This window comes from Melopsittacus undulatus, chromosome 4, assembly GCF_012275295.1.
Source record: "Melopsittacus undulatus isolate bMelUnd1 chromosome 4, bMelUnd1.mat.Z, whole genome shotgun sequence".
Classification (NCBI taxonomy): domain Eukaryota; kingdom Metazoa; phylum Chordata; class Aves; order Psittaciformes; family Psittaculidae; genus Melopsittacus; species Melopsittacus undulatus.
This window is the reverse complement of record NC_047530.1, coordinates 18,156,311-18,173,957: the sequence shown is the minus strand read 5'-3', so window position 1 is coordinate 18,173,957 and position 17,647 is coordinate 18,156,311. Positions and strand designations below refer to the sequence as shown.

General features: G+C 44.4%; 1 protein-coding gene across 1 annotated transcript in view; it reads right to left on the bottom strand.

The window, feature by feature from the left end:
- Nucleotides 1-17,193, bottom strand: part of PRKCH (protein kinase C eta) — a 117,047-nt gene extending 99,854 nt beyond the window's left edge. Inside the window, exon 1 of the mRNA XM_005149620.3 lies at nt 16,698-17,193. Coding sequence (XP_005149677.1) covers nt 16,698-17,057 — 360 coding nt within the window. The 5' untranslated portion in view covers nt 17,058-17,193. The remainder of the gene's footprint in view (nt 1-16,697) is intronic.
- Between the last annotated feature and the right edge of the window lie 454 nt (nt 17,194-17,647).

Here is a 17,647-nt window from a genome sequence, read left to right as displayed (position 1 = left end):
TGCTATGCTGTTTGGTGGGTAAATGTTCTGTGTGCTGCATGAGGGTCCAACAGCTCTCTGTCCTGACCATTGCTCACCTGTCTCAGCCCAACCTCCAGAGCTGCTGTAGCACAACACTGGGAATAGCTGGAACCCCATAACATGGATTCTAAGGGAGCTTCCATGCCAGGTAAGCCTACAGTGCTTGCCTTCACACAGGGAAACTTCCCATGCAGGGTGCTATCCCTTTGTTGTCTCCCTGGTATATTCCTATAGCAGTGTTGCTGTATCTCTCTTAAAGGCAATGCGATGTACAGGAGGAGCAACATAGATGAGATCATACACATCTCCACATATTCAATCAAAAGTCACAGAGCCCCTTGGGGAGCTCAGGAAACCTTACACCATCAATTTTATAGACAAGGAAAGCAATGTATGGAGATAGCACAGAGACAGAAATGACACTTATGGTCTTCACAAACCCAGTTTAGCACACCACGTGTCAGGCACACCACACTGAAAAAGTACAAGACTCTGCAGTACCTGTGAAAGCAATGAATGAGTGCCTGGACTGCCCAGCAGTCCAATGGCAAGAAAAGTCAATTGCTCCACAGCACCAAGCCCATCATTCTTCTCAGTGACTATAAAGCCTTGCACTAAGTGTACTTGAGGGGTATACCCCACCACCAACCCTGTCAATATCACAATTACTTAATATGCAAATCAAGTTATCAGCAATATTTCTGACAAAACATAAGATTTCAAATGACACATCTCAGTAGCAAGCCAGTCTTTAGAACTACAGTTCCCACCACAGATATCCCCCCCATAAAACCTTTGCATTAATCATCCTTAGCGATTAATTCCAGCAACTTCTGAAACCCAGATCCTGGCATGGGCTATAACACCACGGAGAAGCCTAAGTGCCTATGCTCTGGCGATTCTTTCCAGATCTTGAATTCATCACAATGACTTTCTTCCTCCTCTCACTTCCTCACCTGGCAGTTTCTTAACACTGACACTATTAACATTTATATCCAGCCAGTATGAATCCACCATATCTCCTCTCACACTCCATTTTGCAAGATGATCTGTCAAAAGATTTGACACTGAAGGATGAAAAACAAACTCTCAAATATGGGTGACATCTCAAGGACAGAAACTTCTTGGGGGACAGAGAAGGATGGAGAGGAAGGTTAAAAGTCCTTTAGTTCAGACACTAATCCCTCTCTCATTCCTTGCCTGCAGCCTACGGGATTGTTTAACATCCCTGGTGCACACATCCCAGAACATCACATGAAAGAAGCAGCAGTTTCTGGCCACCAATTAGATGTTTCTAAAGGTACAGAAGACAAAAAGAAAAGAAGAGAAAAAAAAAAAAAGGAGTGCCAAGGCATGCACTCCCCCAGCATTCCTGAAGGTATGATGCTTGCTCCTGGTGTCCAGATGTTACCACTTGCATCTCTGTTTTAATCCCATGAGGTATATTGCTGGAAGTCACAGTCAAGTCTTCATGCAGCAAAAAGAATGTAGATTGGGATCCAGTACGCAGCTGACAACACCCAGAAAGGATATGCCATTGCCAACATTTGCTTTGCCAAGTTAGATCATATCCTATTTGTATAATGGTTTTTGTTTGTGGGGGTTGTTTTCGGTTTAGGGTTCCTTTGGTGAGGGGAAAGTGGAAGAGTACAATAAAAATATTTCTGTAAAATAGCAGTTAAAAAAAGGTGCATAGATGAGGTTCTCCTTGTGAAGGACCCTGGGTTGTAAGTACAGAAAAAGACTAATGGGGTGGTAAAGGGGAAGTCCCAAAATCCTGAAGGCAAACACTGCAACAGGAGACAGACTGTCCAAGACCAAACAATATTTAGTCCCATCAAGTCTGTGATTACAGTTTTCCTCACCTACCTCATGAGAGAGATGATCTCACTACCCACTTGTGACCATAAAGTCATAGCTGTGACTCCAGCAATTGAGTTAAGGCAGGAAGGAGCTGAACAACATCAGCCTCCAGTCTTCTGCAGGCCACCAGATGGGTGACAAAGTGCCATGACACTGAGATATGCTATTCAGCTGACCCAGCCATCTGCCTCCCTCTGAAGGAGGAGGCACTTGCGGGGTCTGTGTGCAACTGCGAGCTGACAGGCAGCTTGCTGGTGCTACCAACAGCACATTGTTATGTATTTCCCCTTTTCAGTATTTCTTTTTCCCTTTGAAAAGTGTGGTTTCAAGATGCGGAAGCACTTCTCACCCATGTGACCAAGATGTACCTTGGATTAAGCACATAAATGTTCTTCTCTTCAAACAGAGCTTTTACTGGGGACCACTGCAAGCCCAAGCACATGGTGATCCAAGGTGAGTCAAGAGCAGAACAGGCTCTGTTACATGACCATGATATTTAGGACAACTGATGTCATATTCCCTCCTTGACAAATATTTAGTTTCTTTCTGAATGGCAGGCCTGGCATTTTATCCATGCCACAGCCAGTGTTGCATGTGCTTTCCGTTACAGATACACATGCTTTTAACTCCAGCCCACTAGCTAATATGATTAAAAATATAAATTCCCTTCTGCAAAAAAGTACATCCCTACGTGGGTGGCACTGCTAATGTGGACCTCATGCACTTCTTCCAGTTGACAAATGGCCCTTGCTTAGAAGGGGCAACACTACCTTAATTCCCAAAGCAAAATGTTATTTATTCCAGGAAAAGTAACATCAGTTTTAGTCTCACAACTCTAACCAGAAAGCTTTCACCATCTGACAACATAAATCCCTTAGACAGCATTTACCTTCTTTCAAAATAAAATCAAATAACTTTCTTTTTTTAAAGTTTACCAAGCCCTGTAGCATAGAGCCAAGACGCCAATCAGATAGTTCCTCTCCTCTGTACAAGCAAAACACTCAGTAATAACCCTGGGAAGAAGAAAATGGAAGAGATACAGTCACTGTAATAACTTCCATACATCCAATGAAGTGAACCATGGCAAATACAGTCCCCTAAGAAAGATAATAAAACACCTAACACTGCTCAGTTCCTAATCAGCATGATATTGAAGGACCCCTAGATAAGGTTACAGAAGTTAAGAGTCAGATCCTAAACTAGCTGCAGTGGAGCTGCTGACTAGATCCTCACCACCACAGCACCATACGTTTTGGCTTTTTATGAATATTAAAAGATTCCTCTTGCAGCTCAGCAGCACTTGAAAGGCTTCTAGGACATAACCACACACAGTAATATGAAGCACTGGGGTGGTTTTGAATACTGAGATAGAAAGTCTGAACAAGTATTGACCCACTGGAAAATTCATAGCGAGAGATGGAAAGATTTGGCACTCTTCAAACACCTGCATGTTCTGACTGTGGCTTTAAAGCAAGCCACAACACCATCTATTGTAAAGAGCACTGTTCCTGTGGAAACAATTGCTTAATATTGCTAGAGATGGAGTAAGAATAAGTACTATAGGTGTACAGAATTTTGCAACTACCCATTTACTGGTGAAAAAAATAAATATATTTAAAATAAAAATTAAAAAGGTCCTGATCTTATTGTTGACAGTGAAAAAAAAGTAGCAGGCAAAGATAATGAGTAGTTTTGTGCAGCTGAAGTAATTAAAAAAATAATAAATAAACAAAAAAAAACCCAACCCACATTTCTCTGCAAATAAAATTTCATATGCTCAGGACTATTAACATAAGGAGACTGTTTAGTCAAGCTAGAAATTAAACACAGAACTTATACTGAGAAAATGTTGGTGAGTTTTTTTGTGGTCAGGAAGATTGGAACAATTTTTCAGGAGCCAAGCACAGGGGCACCAGAGGCTGTTTAAAACCAGCAAGCCTCTGTTACTCCTTTCTCACCTAATGTTCTTGTTCAAAACAGGAACAGACGCTTCCAAAATGTTACTAAAATAAGTGGCATTGCTTAAAAACAATGACTGCTGCACATTCACTGCTGAGGCAAGTCTCTTTGCAGTAAGCTTCTTTATATATAGAAATAAAACCAGTGACCCCACATTCATCATAAACACTCCTTTCTCTATAACAAAGGGACATGACAAACTAGCAAGGACACATCTGAAACCTTCCAAGATAATATCCACATAAGCCAAAACATGCGAAAACTTGAATGATCATTGCTTTTCTCTGAAGAAATCCACTCAGACCCTACGGATTATTCTTGACAAAATCAGCAGAGTGCAATTCTAAAATGAACCACCTGATGGTTTTGGATATAGCTTCAATTCTCCATACTCAAGTTCTTCTAAAATACTAGAGTTCTAAAACTCTTAATTATAAGAACTTCAACCAACAAAGCAGAAGTCAGAAGGTGCACAACCAGCCAAAGGAATTTTTCCTCCTTAAATGCAGCACTGAAAACTGAACTGAGTGTGCATTGTGACTTGTCTGCCCCACAAAACACACACGTCCACAGGCATTTCTACACTGCGAGTATTAACATCCTGTGCTCCTGCAGATGTGCAGCCACAAGCAGCAACTGCTCACCTAAGGCAAGCTAAAAGATGCAGCTTTCAATATCCCTTCAGAAGAGCTTTGGTAACATCAGAGTGAGGTTTTGTACATGTCCAACAGTGACTGTAGTTAACTGCTGGGAAGAGCACAGGCTTGATTAGGAACTGTTAAATCATTAACTGAGCTCCTCAGTACATATATAATAAAGGAAAAAACAATCTTGGTACCAAGCTTTGATCAAAAGAAGATTACTGCCCCCAGCTCCCCTCCCCCAACCAAAGTTTCCTCCCTTTTTCTTCCGGCTGTCACCCCTCCTCTGCAAAGGCAGCAGAATGGACACTGCTTTTGCACGACTCCAAAACCATAGTTCACAGCCCACCACATTAACTCATTCGGCCTTTGACTAATGCTTTATTTAGCAAGCTCAGCTGTGAAATGGGGTAGGTGAGAAAACCTCTGCCTCTCCTGCTGCACAGAGACTGCCCATAGGACAGAGGAGGACAAAAAACTGCTGGGTATCCTCCTAGATCTGCCCTTTGCAAACTGCCAGAGCTCACAAGACACTGCTAAGAAAGTTCTCCACCATGGTTAAACACAACCCCCATTCCTACTCTGGATGGTTTTGTAAGCATTAGCCCAAATAAAAAGGATTTCATACCAGCACATGAAAATATTTTATCTACAAGAGGCTGAAAACCACTCTATGAGGATGTGCAGATAGCCTGAATTTTTGATGCTTTATTCCCGAGCTAGGCAGACACTCTAAAATCCAAGAGTTTGCTCTCCATTTCAATGCTGTCACTCCAAGACAATGACAAGCCCTAACGATTTGGATACAGTGAGTCCTGACCTGCAGAGTCAGCACCATAACAGTACACACAGGGATCCCATTGTCTTTCAGGTAGAGCTAGAGATCCTACCTGCAACCTAAAGAGATCTGGAACATGCAAGAGAAAAAGTATCTGCTTCTGTAGCACTGCTGCCCATTTCTTTTGCCTGCATCATACCCTTTTTGCCCCTCAAAGGCAAAGAATAAGCACCTACTATCTTGGCTCACTAGTGTACTAGAACTTGCTCCTTTCATGTGGACCTGAGCACAACAAACATGATGCTCTTCTAGGCTCACACCAAAATCCATTCAGCAAGATTTCACAAGGGAAAGTGAAAACATCATCTTTATTGGCAAGACAGGCTAAATATTATTATCTAATTATTTGAAAATGTGGTAAAAATTATTTACTATCATTAAGTACTGATGGGGTTATTATAATAGGGGCTAATTTCTGAGAGGAAGATGGCTTATTCTAACACATCTGGGTTTCTACACAGTTTTGCTCCACTGCAAAATGAGAACAGTTTAGTTGCTTGTATAGAAAACACCAAACCACCACAATTCCACATCACTGCATTAAGGAAGACTTAAACCAGCATTTTTGATTAGCATAGGTCTGTAAGCTACTATATCATGCAGAAACAAGAGGCCGAAACTTCTAAGGGAAACTGACTGTAGGGTCATTCCCAGCTATCTCCAAGAAGTTGCCCTCTCTCATATCCACTCTTATGAGCAATTTTTGTGGTAACATCCAAAGCTCCTATACTGGACTTTTTACTGTTACTTAAGCAAACAGATAATGAAGTGAGAGGCATAGGGTTCCATCTTGCAAAAACTGATCATCAAAAACAATACTCCTACAAAGCCCTGTTAAGAAATAGAGGACCACCCTACACATTTGACACTCCTGTAGCTTTTGTGTTAAATGGTGCAGTACGAATATCTTTGACAAGAAATCCCACCATGAATTTGGACCGCACAGGAACATTTTCCTCACATGGTTATATTTTCTTGAAGGCACATGGGCAAACAGCCTTACAGAATAAATTTTCATTGAATATATTAACATTATATGCCTCAGTCTGTGAATGACCTAGATAATAAACTCATTGCACAGAAGCCAACTCCTTCCTCTTTCTCAAAGCTCCACAAGCACACACTGTACTCAATAAATTATGTACAACCCAGCTATCATTATAAACCCTTGTTGCATGCAAAGAAGGGGAAAGAAATGTGTCCAATTCTGCTCCTAATTAGATCAGTGCAACTGGCAGCATAACTCCATTGATGTTGTTGGGAATACACTGATGTAAACCTTGCAAGCAAAAGCAGAGGCAAGAACCAAGCTCCTATTCTGCTGAAATCTCACACAAGACACAGAAAAACCTTTTATAGAGTGACATTTTACAATAAGAAAGAAAGGAGAAGGACAACTTTCACATCGATGCTACACAAAATAGATACCAGAAAGTAGTGAGGTACAGAGAGCACCTTCTCATGGAGTGTGCCAGAATTTACATGGGAAGGATAAGAACTGGGCCCCACTGCGAGAAAGATTTCTCTCCCTTTTCTTGAGATTTAAAGCATTTAAATTTTAAAAGAATACGTTTCTATAGGTTTCACCACTTAGAACGAGGTATTTTTCCTCCACTCATCAGTCCTGGGGAAAAAAAACCAACAAGCTATATGACCTTGTTTGTCAAAAAAAATTAATGCAGGACAAAGTAGGAATTAAAACAGGATAAGCTTGTCTTTCAGTAGTTGTTCTTGATCTAGAAGACCTTCATTATACTGAGGAACTTAGCCCAGAATTGAATACATTTAGTACAGGATGAGCACACTGACCAGTTGAGGTAGACAGAATCACCCGAGAAACTAATTTGTATGTAGAAAAGCCAATTCCAATGCTATCAGAGACAGCATTTATTTGCAATCACTTTATCAGATAAAAGCACTCAGGAGTACAGACATCCCATGCTTATTTTTACTGGCATAGTAAAACTATCACCCTCTTTCCTATGCAGATCGTAGAGCCAGCCACCTCCAGCAAACTGACAAAACCCTAAATGACCTTTCTGACAGCTCACATCTCTCTCTGACTCACATCTATAGCACTCAGTGTAGTTATGACTGGTGCCTGCTCGAACCTTCTACAACATGTACAAAACTGTGAATGATTCTATGATTCCATGATTCTATGGCAAATATTTCCTATCCAAAACCAATAAAATGGTTCCCAAACTAAGACCCCATTGCTACCATAGAAAATACTAAAGCAAGTGAAGATCATAGAATCACAAAATTATTTGGGTTGGAGGGACCTTAGAGAGCATCTAGTTCCAAGCTATGCCATGGGCAGGGGCACCTTCCACTAGACCAGATTGTTCCAAGCCCCATCCAACCTGGCCTTGAACACTCCCAGTGACAGGGTAGCCACAGCTTCTCTGGGCAACCTGTGCCAGTATCTCACCACCCTCACTGTGAAGAGTATCTTCCTAATATCTAATCTAGATCTACCCACTTTCAGCTGTACATGAAGATGTATACAAAGACTAATTTAGAAGTGACACCTTGCTTACACAACAGAGTAAAATTAAAATTTAATTTGAACAAGAGAAAAACACAAAATACAATACTATGTTAAAATGGGACTAATGACAAAGATCTAAGAAAAAAGTAAGAAACAAGCAAAGGCAAAACAGAAACCACAAAGCAGGTCAGAGAGAGGGCTAGACACCAGAAATGCTGTAGGGAGGTATGAGCTGCTTTTTCAGACCAAATCAGGCCAGTTGACAAGTCAAACTCCTGCCTCTGAGGATGGCTGATACTAAATATGAGACAAAGGCAAGAAAAACACCTCAGTGTTCAGATATGGAACTGCCATCTGTCAGACTGTCAGTGTAATTCTTACTGCTAGGTGTAATGTCCTGGGACAGCATAGATATGCAGGCTGGCTGTTTCTCACATTCTCTCGCTCACTTGCCTCCATCTGAGAGGTTACAGGGCTCTGCTGATCTGTCAAATGATTTCACATTGCAAATTATTTTATCAATTTTTATTTCTTTTCTTTTTTTAATCACACAGCAGACATGCAATACTCATACACCAAATCACACATTTAAAAGTATCTTTCGCATGGTGTATTTTCATCCTCTACTGTTGACAGAAATACTCGTATTGCAATAAAACTAAAAAAGTAAAAAAAACCTTCCACTAAAGCCTACACAGCATTGTCATATTGGTTAAAGTAACAGGGTAAGTCATCTATCTCCCATCTCACAAACTAAAGTCAGCTACCAAAGCTGCTCAGCTTTTGTTTCTGTGCCAGTTTTTCATCTCCTGTCTTTCAACAGCAAGGAGACCTCTCCTGGAAGGAGTCTGGAGAGCTGCCACAGTATCACTGATACAAATACAATCAACTCACCCATGAAACTCAATCCTTACGAAACTTGGCAGATAAACACCAAGAAGAAGTCTTTATGTAATGTCATCTACAGGTTCACACTCCCCTCCCTCCTCCCCTGCCAACATTTTTTTGTATTGGCAAAGCTTGTTGTAACTCTACTCACAGCACTCTCATTTCAGTGCACCCGAAGGGCAGGTCTACACTGTATAATGGAGTGCAGAAATTCCCACCCCGCAACCAGGAGGGACAGCAGACAAGCTGAAATCTTATTCCACACTTGAAGTTTCAAATACCCTGCATATGAACAGCCCTGGGCTGCTATTCTTATTCCACACTTGAAGTTCCAAATACCCTGCATATGAACAGCCCTGGGCTGCTATCCTTCCCAGGCTGGACTTCATGGCTTGCAGGGTGACACTCAGAGGAGACAACCTGGATGCAGCAACCATCTGTCACACAGACAAGACACAGGCAGCCCCCATCTGCAGCAGATGGTACTCTCCATCTTGAGGGCTGCATCCTTCCATTGGGACACTGATGACGGTTGGCTAGAGAATACAAGTCTTTCTGGAGATGTAGTGGGTCCCACAAGGAAGACAGTGGCTGAAAACAAGCTGACAGATGCCAGAGCAGCTCTGCCTGCAACCTGCCCCCTGCCCCACATCTGAGGAGCCCCAGGGAAGAGCAAAGCAGAGAGCTGACCATCAGCCGGTAAAACTGCTCTGGCAGGCCTGTGGGATAGATCTGGTCATCGATTAGATGCCTCCAGTCTAGTGTAGCAAGGGCACAGTGGCACACAAGGCCTCGCTGGGGGAGCCAAAAAGCTATTTTTTCTATCACCCTGGGTCCAGCACAGACACTGAGATTTAGTGCTGAATGTCAGTAACACCAGAACTGCTGAGGAACGCTTACTCTCACACAGCACAGCACTAATTCAATGAAACCTGGCTTCATAGTGCTGGCTTTTGAAATAAAGCATGATGGTTTCTTTAGCAATTGCCTTCCCTGAGAGAACATCTCATGATATCAAAGAATAAAAAATGTTGGCATTGCAGAAATTTAAGTAATTCATCTGGCTTACCCTAAATGGCTTAGTAACATGGACTGGATGCTTCAGGATGCACTTTGTTTTAGACATACATTTCATATCTTTGATATAATTATAAAGCAAGCCTCCCTTACAACCAGCCATAGCTACTTGTACCAGCACATGGCCATGGCTTGGGAAAGGAACAACTGCCTGGTGAGCTCCGCCAAGACACGACGCCAGGTTAGTTATCCAGGACTCCAACCTGGTTCACTGCACGGCCCCACAAGTAATGCAGGGGTGGAATAAGCAATCAGAACAAAGACTGCTCACTGTCTCCAGAAGAAATTAAGTCTGCAGCATGGTTTGACATATATTAACTGCATGCCTAAATAGGCTGAAATTCAGGAGGCAAGGAGACACGATGCCTGATCCAGAACCCTTTACAAAAGCCTCCAGCAACTCATTTCACTGATAACCCTTCTGTTCACATTTTTCTCCATGGTTACACAAAAGGTCCCCAGTTTCTTGATTGTATTAGCAAAGCACACTAGCTACAATCAAGCCTAAAAACATCAGAGGAGCTTTTATAGTTTGCAAAGTAAGGGATATGCTTTTTGTATTGAATTATGGGGAAAATCAGTAGACTTTCTAACGGCATTACAATAGCTTAAACAGCCCCCTTCGCACTCTTTTCTGCAGGGTTTATTGCCTAAAAATGCTCAAAATGGCCCAAAATCAATCATTACTCAGAAAATTCTCCAAACAGAAAGCCTCAGACAGCCTGGGTGAGATGTATTTCTACAGAAAGGCCTGTGGTAAAAGCTAAATATAAAACACAGAGTGAGGCGAGGCCCACAGGGTGCAGAGGGCAGGGATGGGGACGGAGCTTCCTGGGGTACTGGGCTCACTTGTGCTGCAGTTACCCTGATGGCCTCCTCCTTCACACCACACCTCACACCACCCTCGGACTGGGGCACGGGTCTGCAAACACCCTCAGGAGCTGCCATGACTATCGCTGCTGAAAGAGACTCAAGCATCAGCCCCAGGCCTGTCCCCCTCCTTCTAACTGAGGCTTGCAGGTAGTTCAGTGGCAACACCCCCAGAGACAGAGAAATAGGTAATCTGGCACCAAAGTCACCCTGCACCCAGCAACCACATTAGCAGGGGCTTTGATCCAGAAAACCCTGTGTGACTGCACGACCTGCAGCCTCTCCCAGCCACCTTTTCCACCCCGCTGGAGAGCCAAAGCATGGTGAGTGGACAGGCAGGCAAAGGCAGCATGGGCTGACAGGCCAGACATGTGGGGAGTAGACCAGGCTCCAGCTGGAAACATTCGTGCCCACCATGCTGCAGAGCCAGAGGGCCTGGGTACCTGCCAGCTGCGTTCAGGTTGAGCTTCAGCTTGGCAGCTGCTCACAGCCAGGGAAAGCAGTGTGGTGGTACTTGCACAGCCTGTCCCAAACTGCGCTGGGGGGAAAGCGTTGCCTCCTGCACACCTCTCCAGTGTTCTCACAGCCCTTCCCAACTCCAACAGCATCAAAGCAACAGTTCTCGAGGTGTAGCTGTGGAAAAAACAGACTAAGGAACACACTAGGAAGTCAGTACCACAGCAGGACCAGGCACCAGCTGCCTGAAAGACAGTGAAACTCACGTCCTGCTGTACCCAGTTGAAAGCCAGAGCATGAACCCCAGTCCCACAGGCCCCTACTGGCATCCCAGCAGCTCCAGCCCCTGGAAACTGGCTTTCTGCATGTTTTAACCAAAACTTTTTTAACCAAATCTTTCCAACCTAACACACACTCGTTTTCTCCAAGGATGTTCACAGCTGCCAGACTGGCTGTTTACTGGGGAGTAAGCATACAGCTCTTTGTGACACAGTCAGCTCTAGTTGTCCTCACCTGCCTTGATCAGTAAAACTGTTATTAGCATCACACACCCCAGGATTATTTAATACCTGACAAATAGCAAAAATATTTCCTTCATTTATTTCTGACAGCCTTTATTTCGGACTGCAGGGCACTCTCAGACAGCTGTGGTACACAGGACTCTGCTAGCATTCTGGAGGGTTTGTTTGTAGGGCCAAAGGACAGCTGTTTGCTAAAGGAAAGCACAGAAGCCAAAATTCCAGTAGTTTTCAAAAAATATCCTATCTCCTGTGGTGGGTGTTTCCCTCTACTAGTCCATGCTGTAATGCAACATAACAACTGCATATCTGTAATAATAATTACAGAAACAACTTAAAACTGATCAAGAAATAGGAAAGGAGCTTAGTTTACTCAAGCCTAGTTTGCAATTAATGTGTAAAGTGACTCTCACTCAGATCAGAGATCTGAGCTATGTACTTGTTTGTCACATGCATGGAAACAGAAATGACATGGACAGACTGCTGTTGCTTTCTATCTCAGCCTGCTACTGACCTATGGAAGAAAACGCCATTTACTCCCATGCTAAAAACTGTGGTCCATATCTTCAGGTGGGCACAAGCTAATGCAGACACAAAATACTGTTTCACAAAATCCTCTGTCAAGACCTATACCCTATTTATGGCTTCCTGATGCAAGTTGCACACACCTGGAAAATACACTGCAGTGAAGTGGACTCAAAACAAGAAACAACTATATCGTATTTGACCTGCAGCACTGTGGCTCTCTGCCAAGGTCACAATGCTCTGGTGAAGAAGTTGCATTCTCCTTTAACTCTTCAGTTTAATGTTCAATATATACAACTGCACATAGACATGGGTAAAACACAATTATTTCTGCCTTAAGAAAGAAAAGGTCACAGGAAAACATAAAGGCTAAAAGAGCTTGAATCAAAGAATGCATAAGAATTATTTGTATTAATCTCTTGCTGCACACATGAGCAAATGATAACAAACTCATCAGGAAGCTGTGATTGGCTCATTAATCTTCTAGTCCATCTGTAATGTAATTTCCTTCAGTATACTCTGATAATTTGCTACTTCAAGATCATGCTTTAATTTTAACTCCTTGTTAAAATCCTAGAAATTATGACATCCCTACCCAGGGACTAACAATTTTTACAATCATAATTAAATAATTCCCTAGTCACGATGCAATTCAGTATCTGTAAACAGTGTTTCCCCAAGCTTAAAAATTACCTCAGCTACTAAATAAAACTCATAGGAATAATCTTATGTATTGTAAATGTCTCCCTTTTCAATTACAACTCAGTACTCTGAATTACTTACATTGTTTCACTGACATATGACTGCTTCCTATACTGCAGTCGGAGACAGTTAAACAGAAGATAGGACCTTTTAAAGATGCATATGCCGAGTAAAAAGTTCTTTGCAAACGCAAAATTAAGCTTTAGAAGACAAGTTTCAACCCTGATGTAAATCATAACACAACAGCTCTCGGACAGCAGCCAGTTTAATTCTCTACTGCATTGCACCTGGCTGGGTCATGCGCACCTGTGCAAAATGCTACCATTCAGGTTTGCACAATTTCACACCCACACTGGAAAATGCCTGCCAGAAAGAACACGATACTGGGGAGAACGCTCCCAATTTTAACTGCATTACGCATCCTCAAGGCAAGATGGCATTTAATGGACAATATTAGTAAAAACTACAGCTCTGCAACTTGACAAATATAAGACATGGGAAACAGAGACAAATCTTGAAGTTTATAAGCTCTTATGGATTTGATCTGTGTGAAATTAGTCACATGTGTTTAACAACCAAGATGCAACTTAACAAATATCCAGACCATGCTAACATGTTTACTAGAAAGACCTTAGAAAATAATCAATAAACAATTTAGAAGAAAAAGGGTCAGTTTTGAAGAGTCTCTGGAACATGGATTTTAATGCAAATCATGAACAGAGAACTCTGTCCCAGTAGCCAGTGGGATGAGTCAGGTGTGGAAGCATTACTGATGAGACAGTTCATGTCCATACACTTACTCATCTGCATAATTGTCTGGGGTCATAATTGCAGAGATGTACCTGCAAGTCACGCTTACACACCAGCTGCCCCTACTTGCCCCTCGCTGACACTTCCTACAGTTGTCACAAGACGTGGTGACCAATGTTATAGCTAATCTCTTTCTTCAGCAGGAGAAAATCCATGTTCATAGAATAATAGAATAGTTAGAATTGGAAAGGACCTTAAGATCATCTAGTTCCAACCCCCCTGCCATGGGCAGGGACACCTCACACTAAACCATGCTACCCAAGGCTCTGTCCAACCTGGCCTTGAACACTGCCAGGGATGGAGCATTCACAACCTCCCTGGGCGACCCATTCCAGTGCCTCACCACCCTTACAGTAAAGAACTTCCTCCTTACAACCAATCTAAACTTCCCCTGTTTAAATTTTAACCCGTTACCCCTTGTTCTATCACTACAGTCCCTAATAAAGAGCCTCTCCCCAGCATCCTTATAGACCCCCTAAACATAAACAGAGCAGCATGAGCCTGGGAACTTATGCCAAAGCTTTCAGGCCAGTGTATGTGAGCTGAAGAACTGTTCCAGGTAATCCCTGGCAGCTCAGCAATCTGGAAAAGAGTTGAAGGACCAGAGGCAGCCAGCTCCCCCATCCTGCTTGGCCGTTATCACTCCAAGAAACATTTGGAGGTTACTTGTCCTTGTCTCTGAAAAGTGAACGTAAATATCATGCACAGCCACATAAGTATAAACCAGGTTAAGCTTCAAGGATTCACCAATTCTCCCCTCAGTCCATTCACTCCTTCTTTGCCTACATGTGCTTTAGTTTTGGGGATGGAAAAAGGGCAGCATGAAGAATTTCAGAGTGGAGGTGTTACAAATCATCTACAAACCCCTTGTGCTGTCTTGTATTATGCCAGCAGTTCCTGAACCTTTGGTTACTACAAATCAGAACTCCGTATCCTTCTAATTATACAAAACTCCATGACAGCCTTGCTGGATATGTCAAGACATATTAAATTATCAGGGCAAGATGCTGTTCCCTCATCATGTTGTCCTGGTTGCACACTATGCAAGATGCTAACGAAGCAAGCCAAAAGGGAGAGGAGAAAGGGAACAGAATATGAATGCTTGCTTACTTCCCACTAAATCCACCCAGTTGTAATATTTAGACATTAACTGAAAATGAGAGAAACAGCTCCGTCTACATGCCCAGATATAACATCAGTTTACAGCAGCCAAATTGAAAAGAATCACCAATTTCCCACCATTTTGCACCCATCAATTCACAGGTACAGGAGTTCATAAAACACAAACCTATCCAGCAGGGATAAAAAACTTTTCCCTCACCAAAAAACAAACAAGCGTTTCAGGTAATCTGTCTTAAAAATCAGCACTACAGGATGGACAAAATGAAAGAAACAGTGGGTCCCTGGACATGCATGCATCCACACCAGAGGCAATACTATTACAGATATTTTGGCAATGTCAATAAGGCCACCATCTTTGCAACAGAGCAGCCCAATCCCATGTGTAGCCAGGGCTCCAGCCTCCCAGGAAGACAGGGCTTCTCTCAGGAGCAAAGAGGAAACACCCCCAGCAAATTAAACACAAAGAAAACCCTCAAAACCACAGCTCTCTATCCTGAGCTCACTCCTTTGCCCTGGCCCATAGGGTTCCATTCAGTATTTAAAACTGTTTTAGCACAAGACCCAGGAGCAGTTTCTCTCCAGCAGCACAGCTAGCCCAGGAATCAGGGTACCCACACACTGAGCAAACCCTTGTCAACTCTGTTCTGGCTGTGCTGTCAGGAGCAACACCCAACCTAACTTGTTTGAGGCTACCTTAGATCCCTCCACCTGGCACAAAAATCACATCAGTCACTGCCTGAGAGGGCCCACCTTGAGTACGTGAACCTCAGGCCTATCTACAGGGTATGTAAGTACATCATAAGAAGAAAATAAAAGAAAGGAATAGTACCAACATACACCAATTAATCCTGCAACTGGTATTTCCCTACAATCACCTCAGAGGCGCAGCATCACATCTCAGTCACAGACACCAACTGAGAACAGAAAGCAGCAGCATTCTCCCCAGTGACATGATCAAGATGCTTATCTGCTCTCTACAGTGTCAGCTCTCTTTCCTCCACATGTGATTTTATTGTGGCGGTTACCTGACCACGCATGCTGAACTTCTTGGCCTTAAAAAGCTAACACCAATCTTAACCATGGAAATTTTCAGCTCTTCTCCACCTTCTCTACCAGAAGAAATACCCTTTTTCTCCCCTGTTTTAACACTTACAACTTTCTGGATCAATACAATCACTTCCTCCTCCTTTACAGTAGCAGAAACAAAGGTGCAACTTTAAAGCTAGTACTATTCCTTTCACTCACCATTAGGACTAAGACATAAATGAGGTTCTCTGGACCAGACGCAAGTAACACCTACTTGGAAATAGCCTACAACTAGCTGTAAGTGAAACTGTTCAACCAGCACAACAGCAGACATAATATACGTAAGACTATTCCTGCCATTCTGTTAAGAAGACAAAGAAACTTACGTTCACACATCAAACAATTGTGCAAGCATGCACAGATCTGAACTGAAATACATCCAACCCCAGGTATTTAAGTTTCCAAGTACATCTCTGCATGCTAAGCAAAAGAACAAAGGTACATCATCATGTAAGTCTACAGGTGTACTTTGATGGTTATGTATTATGAGTCTTCTCTCTGCTAACCTACAAAGGGAGAGACTTCACATCCCTCAGCTACAGGGTCTTGACCCTCAAGCTATGACAGCCAAGACTTTTTGTACTTCGGTTTCCAAAACACATCAGCTAGAATAGCAGTCTAAATGGCATGCTAAACAAGTCTAAAGCATAAGGACACAAACAGACGCATGAAAGTTCATCTGTGTAAATGAGACACACACACCGGGCTGCGTGCATCTGCAGCACAGACGTGCAAGGACAAGCCCCAGCTCTGCAAATACCCTTTGAGTGCATTCATTCATTCAGAGAGAAGCCCGGCTCCAGCTTCCCCTCAAGACGGGTACTCACCCAGCCTTCAAAGCTGTCACTGGGACCCGCGGAGCGCAAGAGGTCCTGGAAGTGCAAGGTGCAGTTGGCCACAAAGTCATCGTAGCCGATTGGGGTGTCGTGGAAGACGGACAGCTCGATCTGATGGCCGTCACTAACCGTGGTGGAGAACTCCTCATTGTAGGTGGGTTTGTTGGTCTTCTGCTTAGTGCTGGTCTGTCCGACGCGCACCTGGTCCACGCTGATGGTGACATAAGGGTCCAAGAGCTGATACCCCTTGCGGAACAGCGAGTGCCGGAGGGACCAGCGGGTGGGCTGCAGTCCCACCGCCTCCCCGATCCGCACCTTCAGGTACCCGCTGAACTTCATGGCTCCGGACATGGCCGCCCCCCCGGGGCGCCCGGAGGAGAGCCCGAAGCCAAACCCCGGTTCTGCCGCGCCCGCCGCCAGCCCTGCCGTGTCTCTTCAGGGGGCCGGGCGGCGGCGGCGCGCCCGCCCCCGGGCCATGCCGGGGCCCCGGAACCGCCGCCCCCCGCGCACCGCCCACCGGCAGCGGGTACCGCTCCGCCGCTGCGCTCGGTCCGAGCCTCTGCTGCCGAGGGGCAGCGACTCAGCGCGGAGAGGGACACCTGGGGCGTGGGACGGCGCTGGGCGGGCAGGAGCCGCGAGGGCGGGCAGGGGTGCGGAGCGGGCGGGACGGGCTCGGATCGGCACGGCCCGGGCTGGCCCGGCAGCGCCCCCGCCCTTAGCGCAGGTGTGCCCGGAGCCCTGCCGAGAGGCGGAGAGCGCGGGGGAGCTGCCTGCCAGGCCGTGGGGAGCGGCGGAAAAGCGATGCCAGGGCCGGGCTGCTGCTGGGACACGGCCCTTCCCCTGCCCGCCCCGGGTCGCACCGCCCGGGGAGGGGCTGCGGCTGCTCCGGCCATACCTGCGGTACTGTGCGGGAAGACGAGTTCGACAGCGCAGCACTCGCT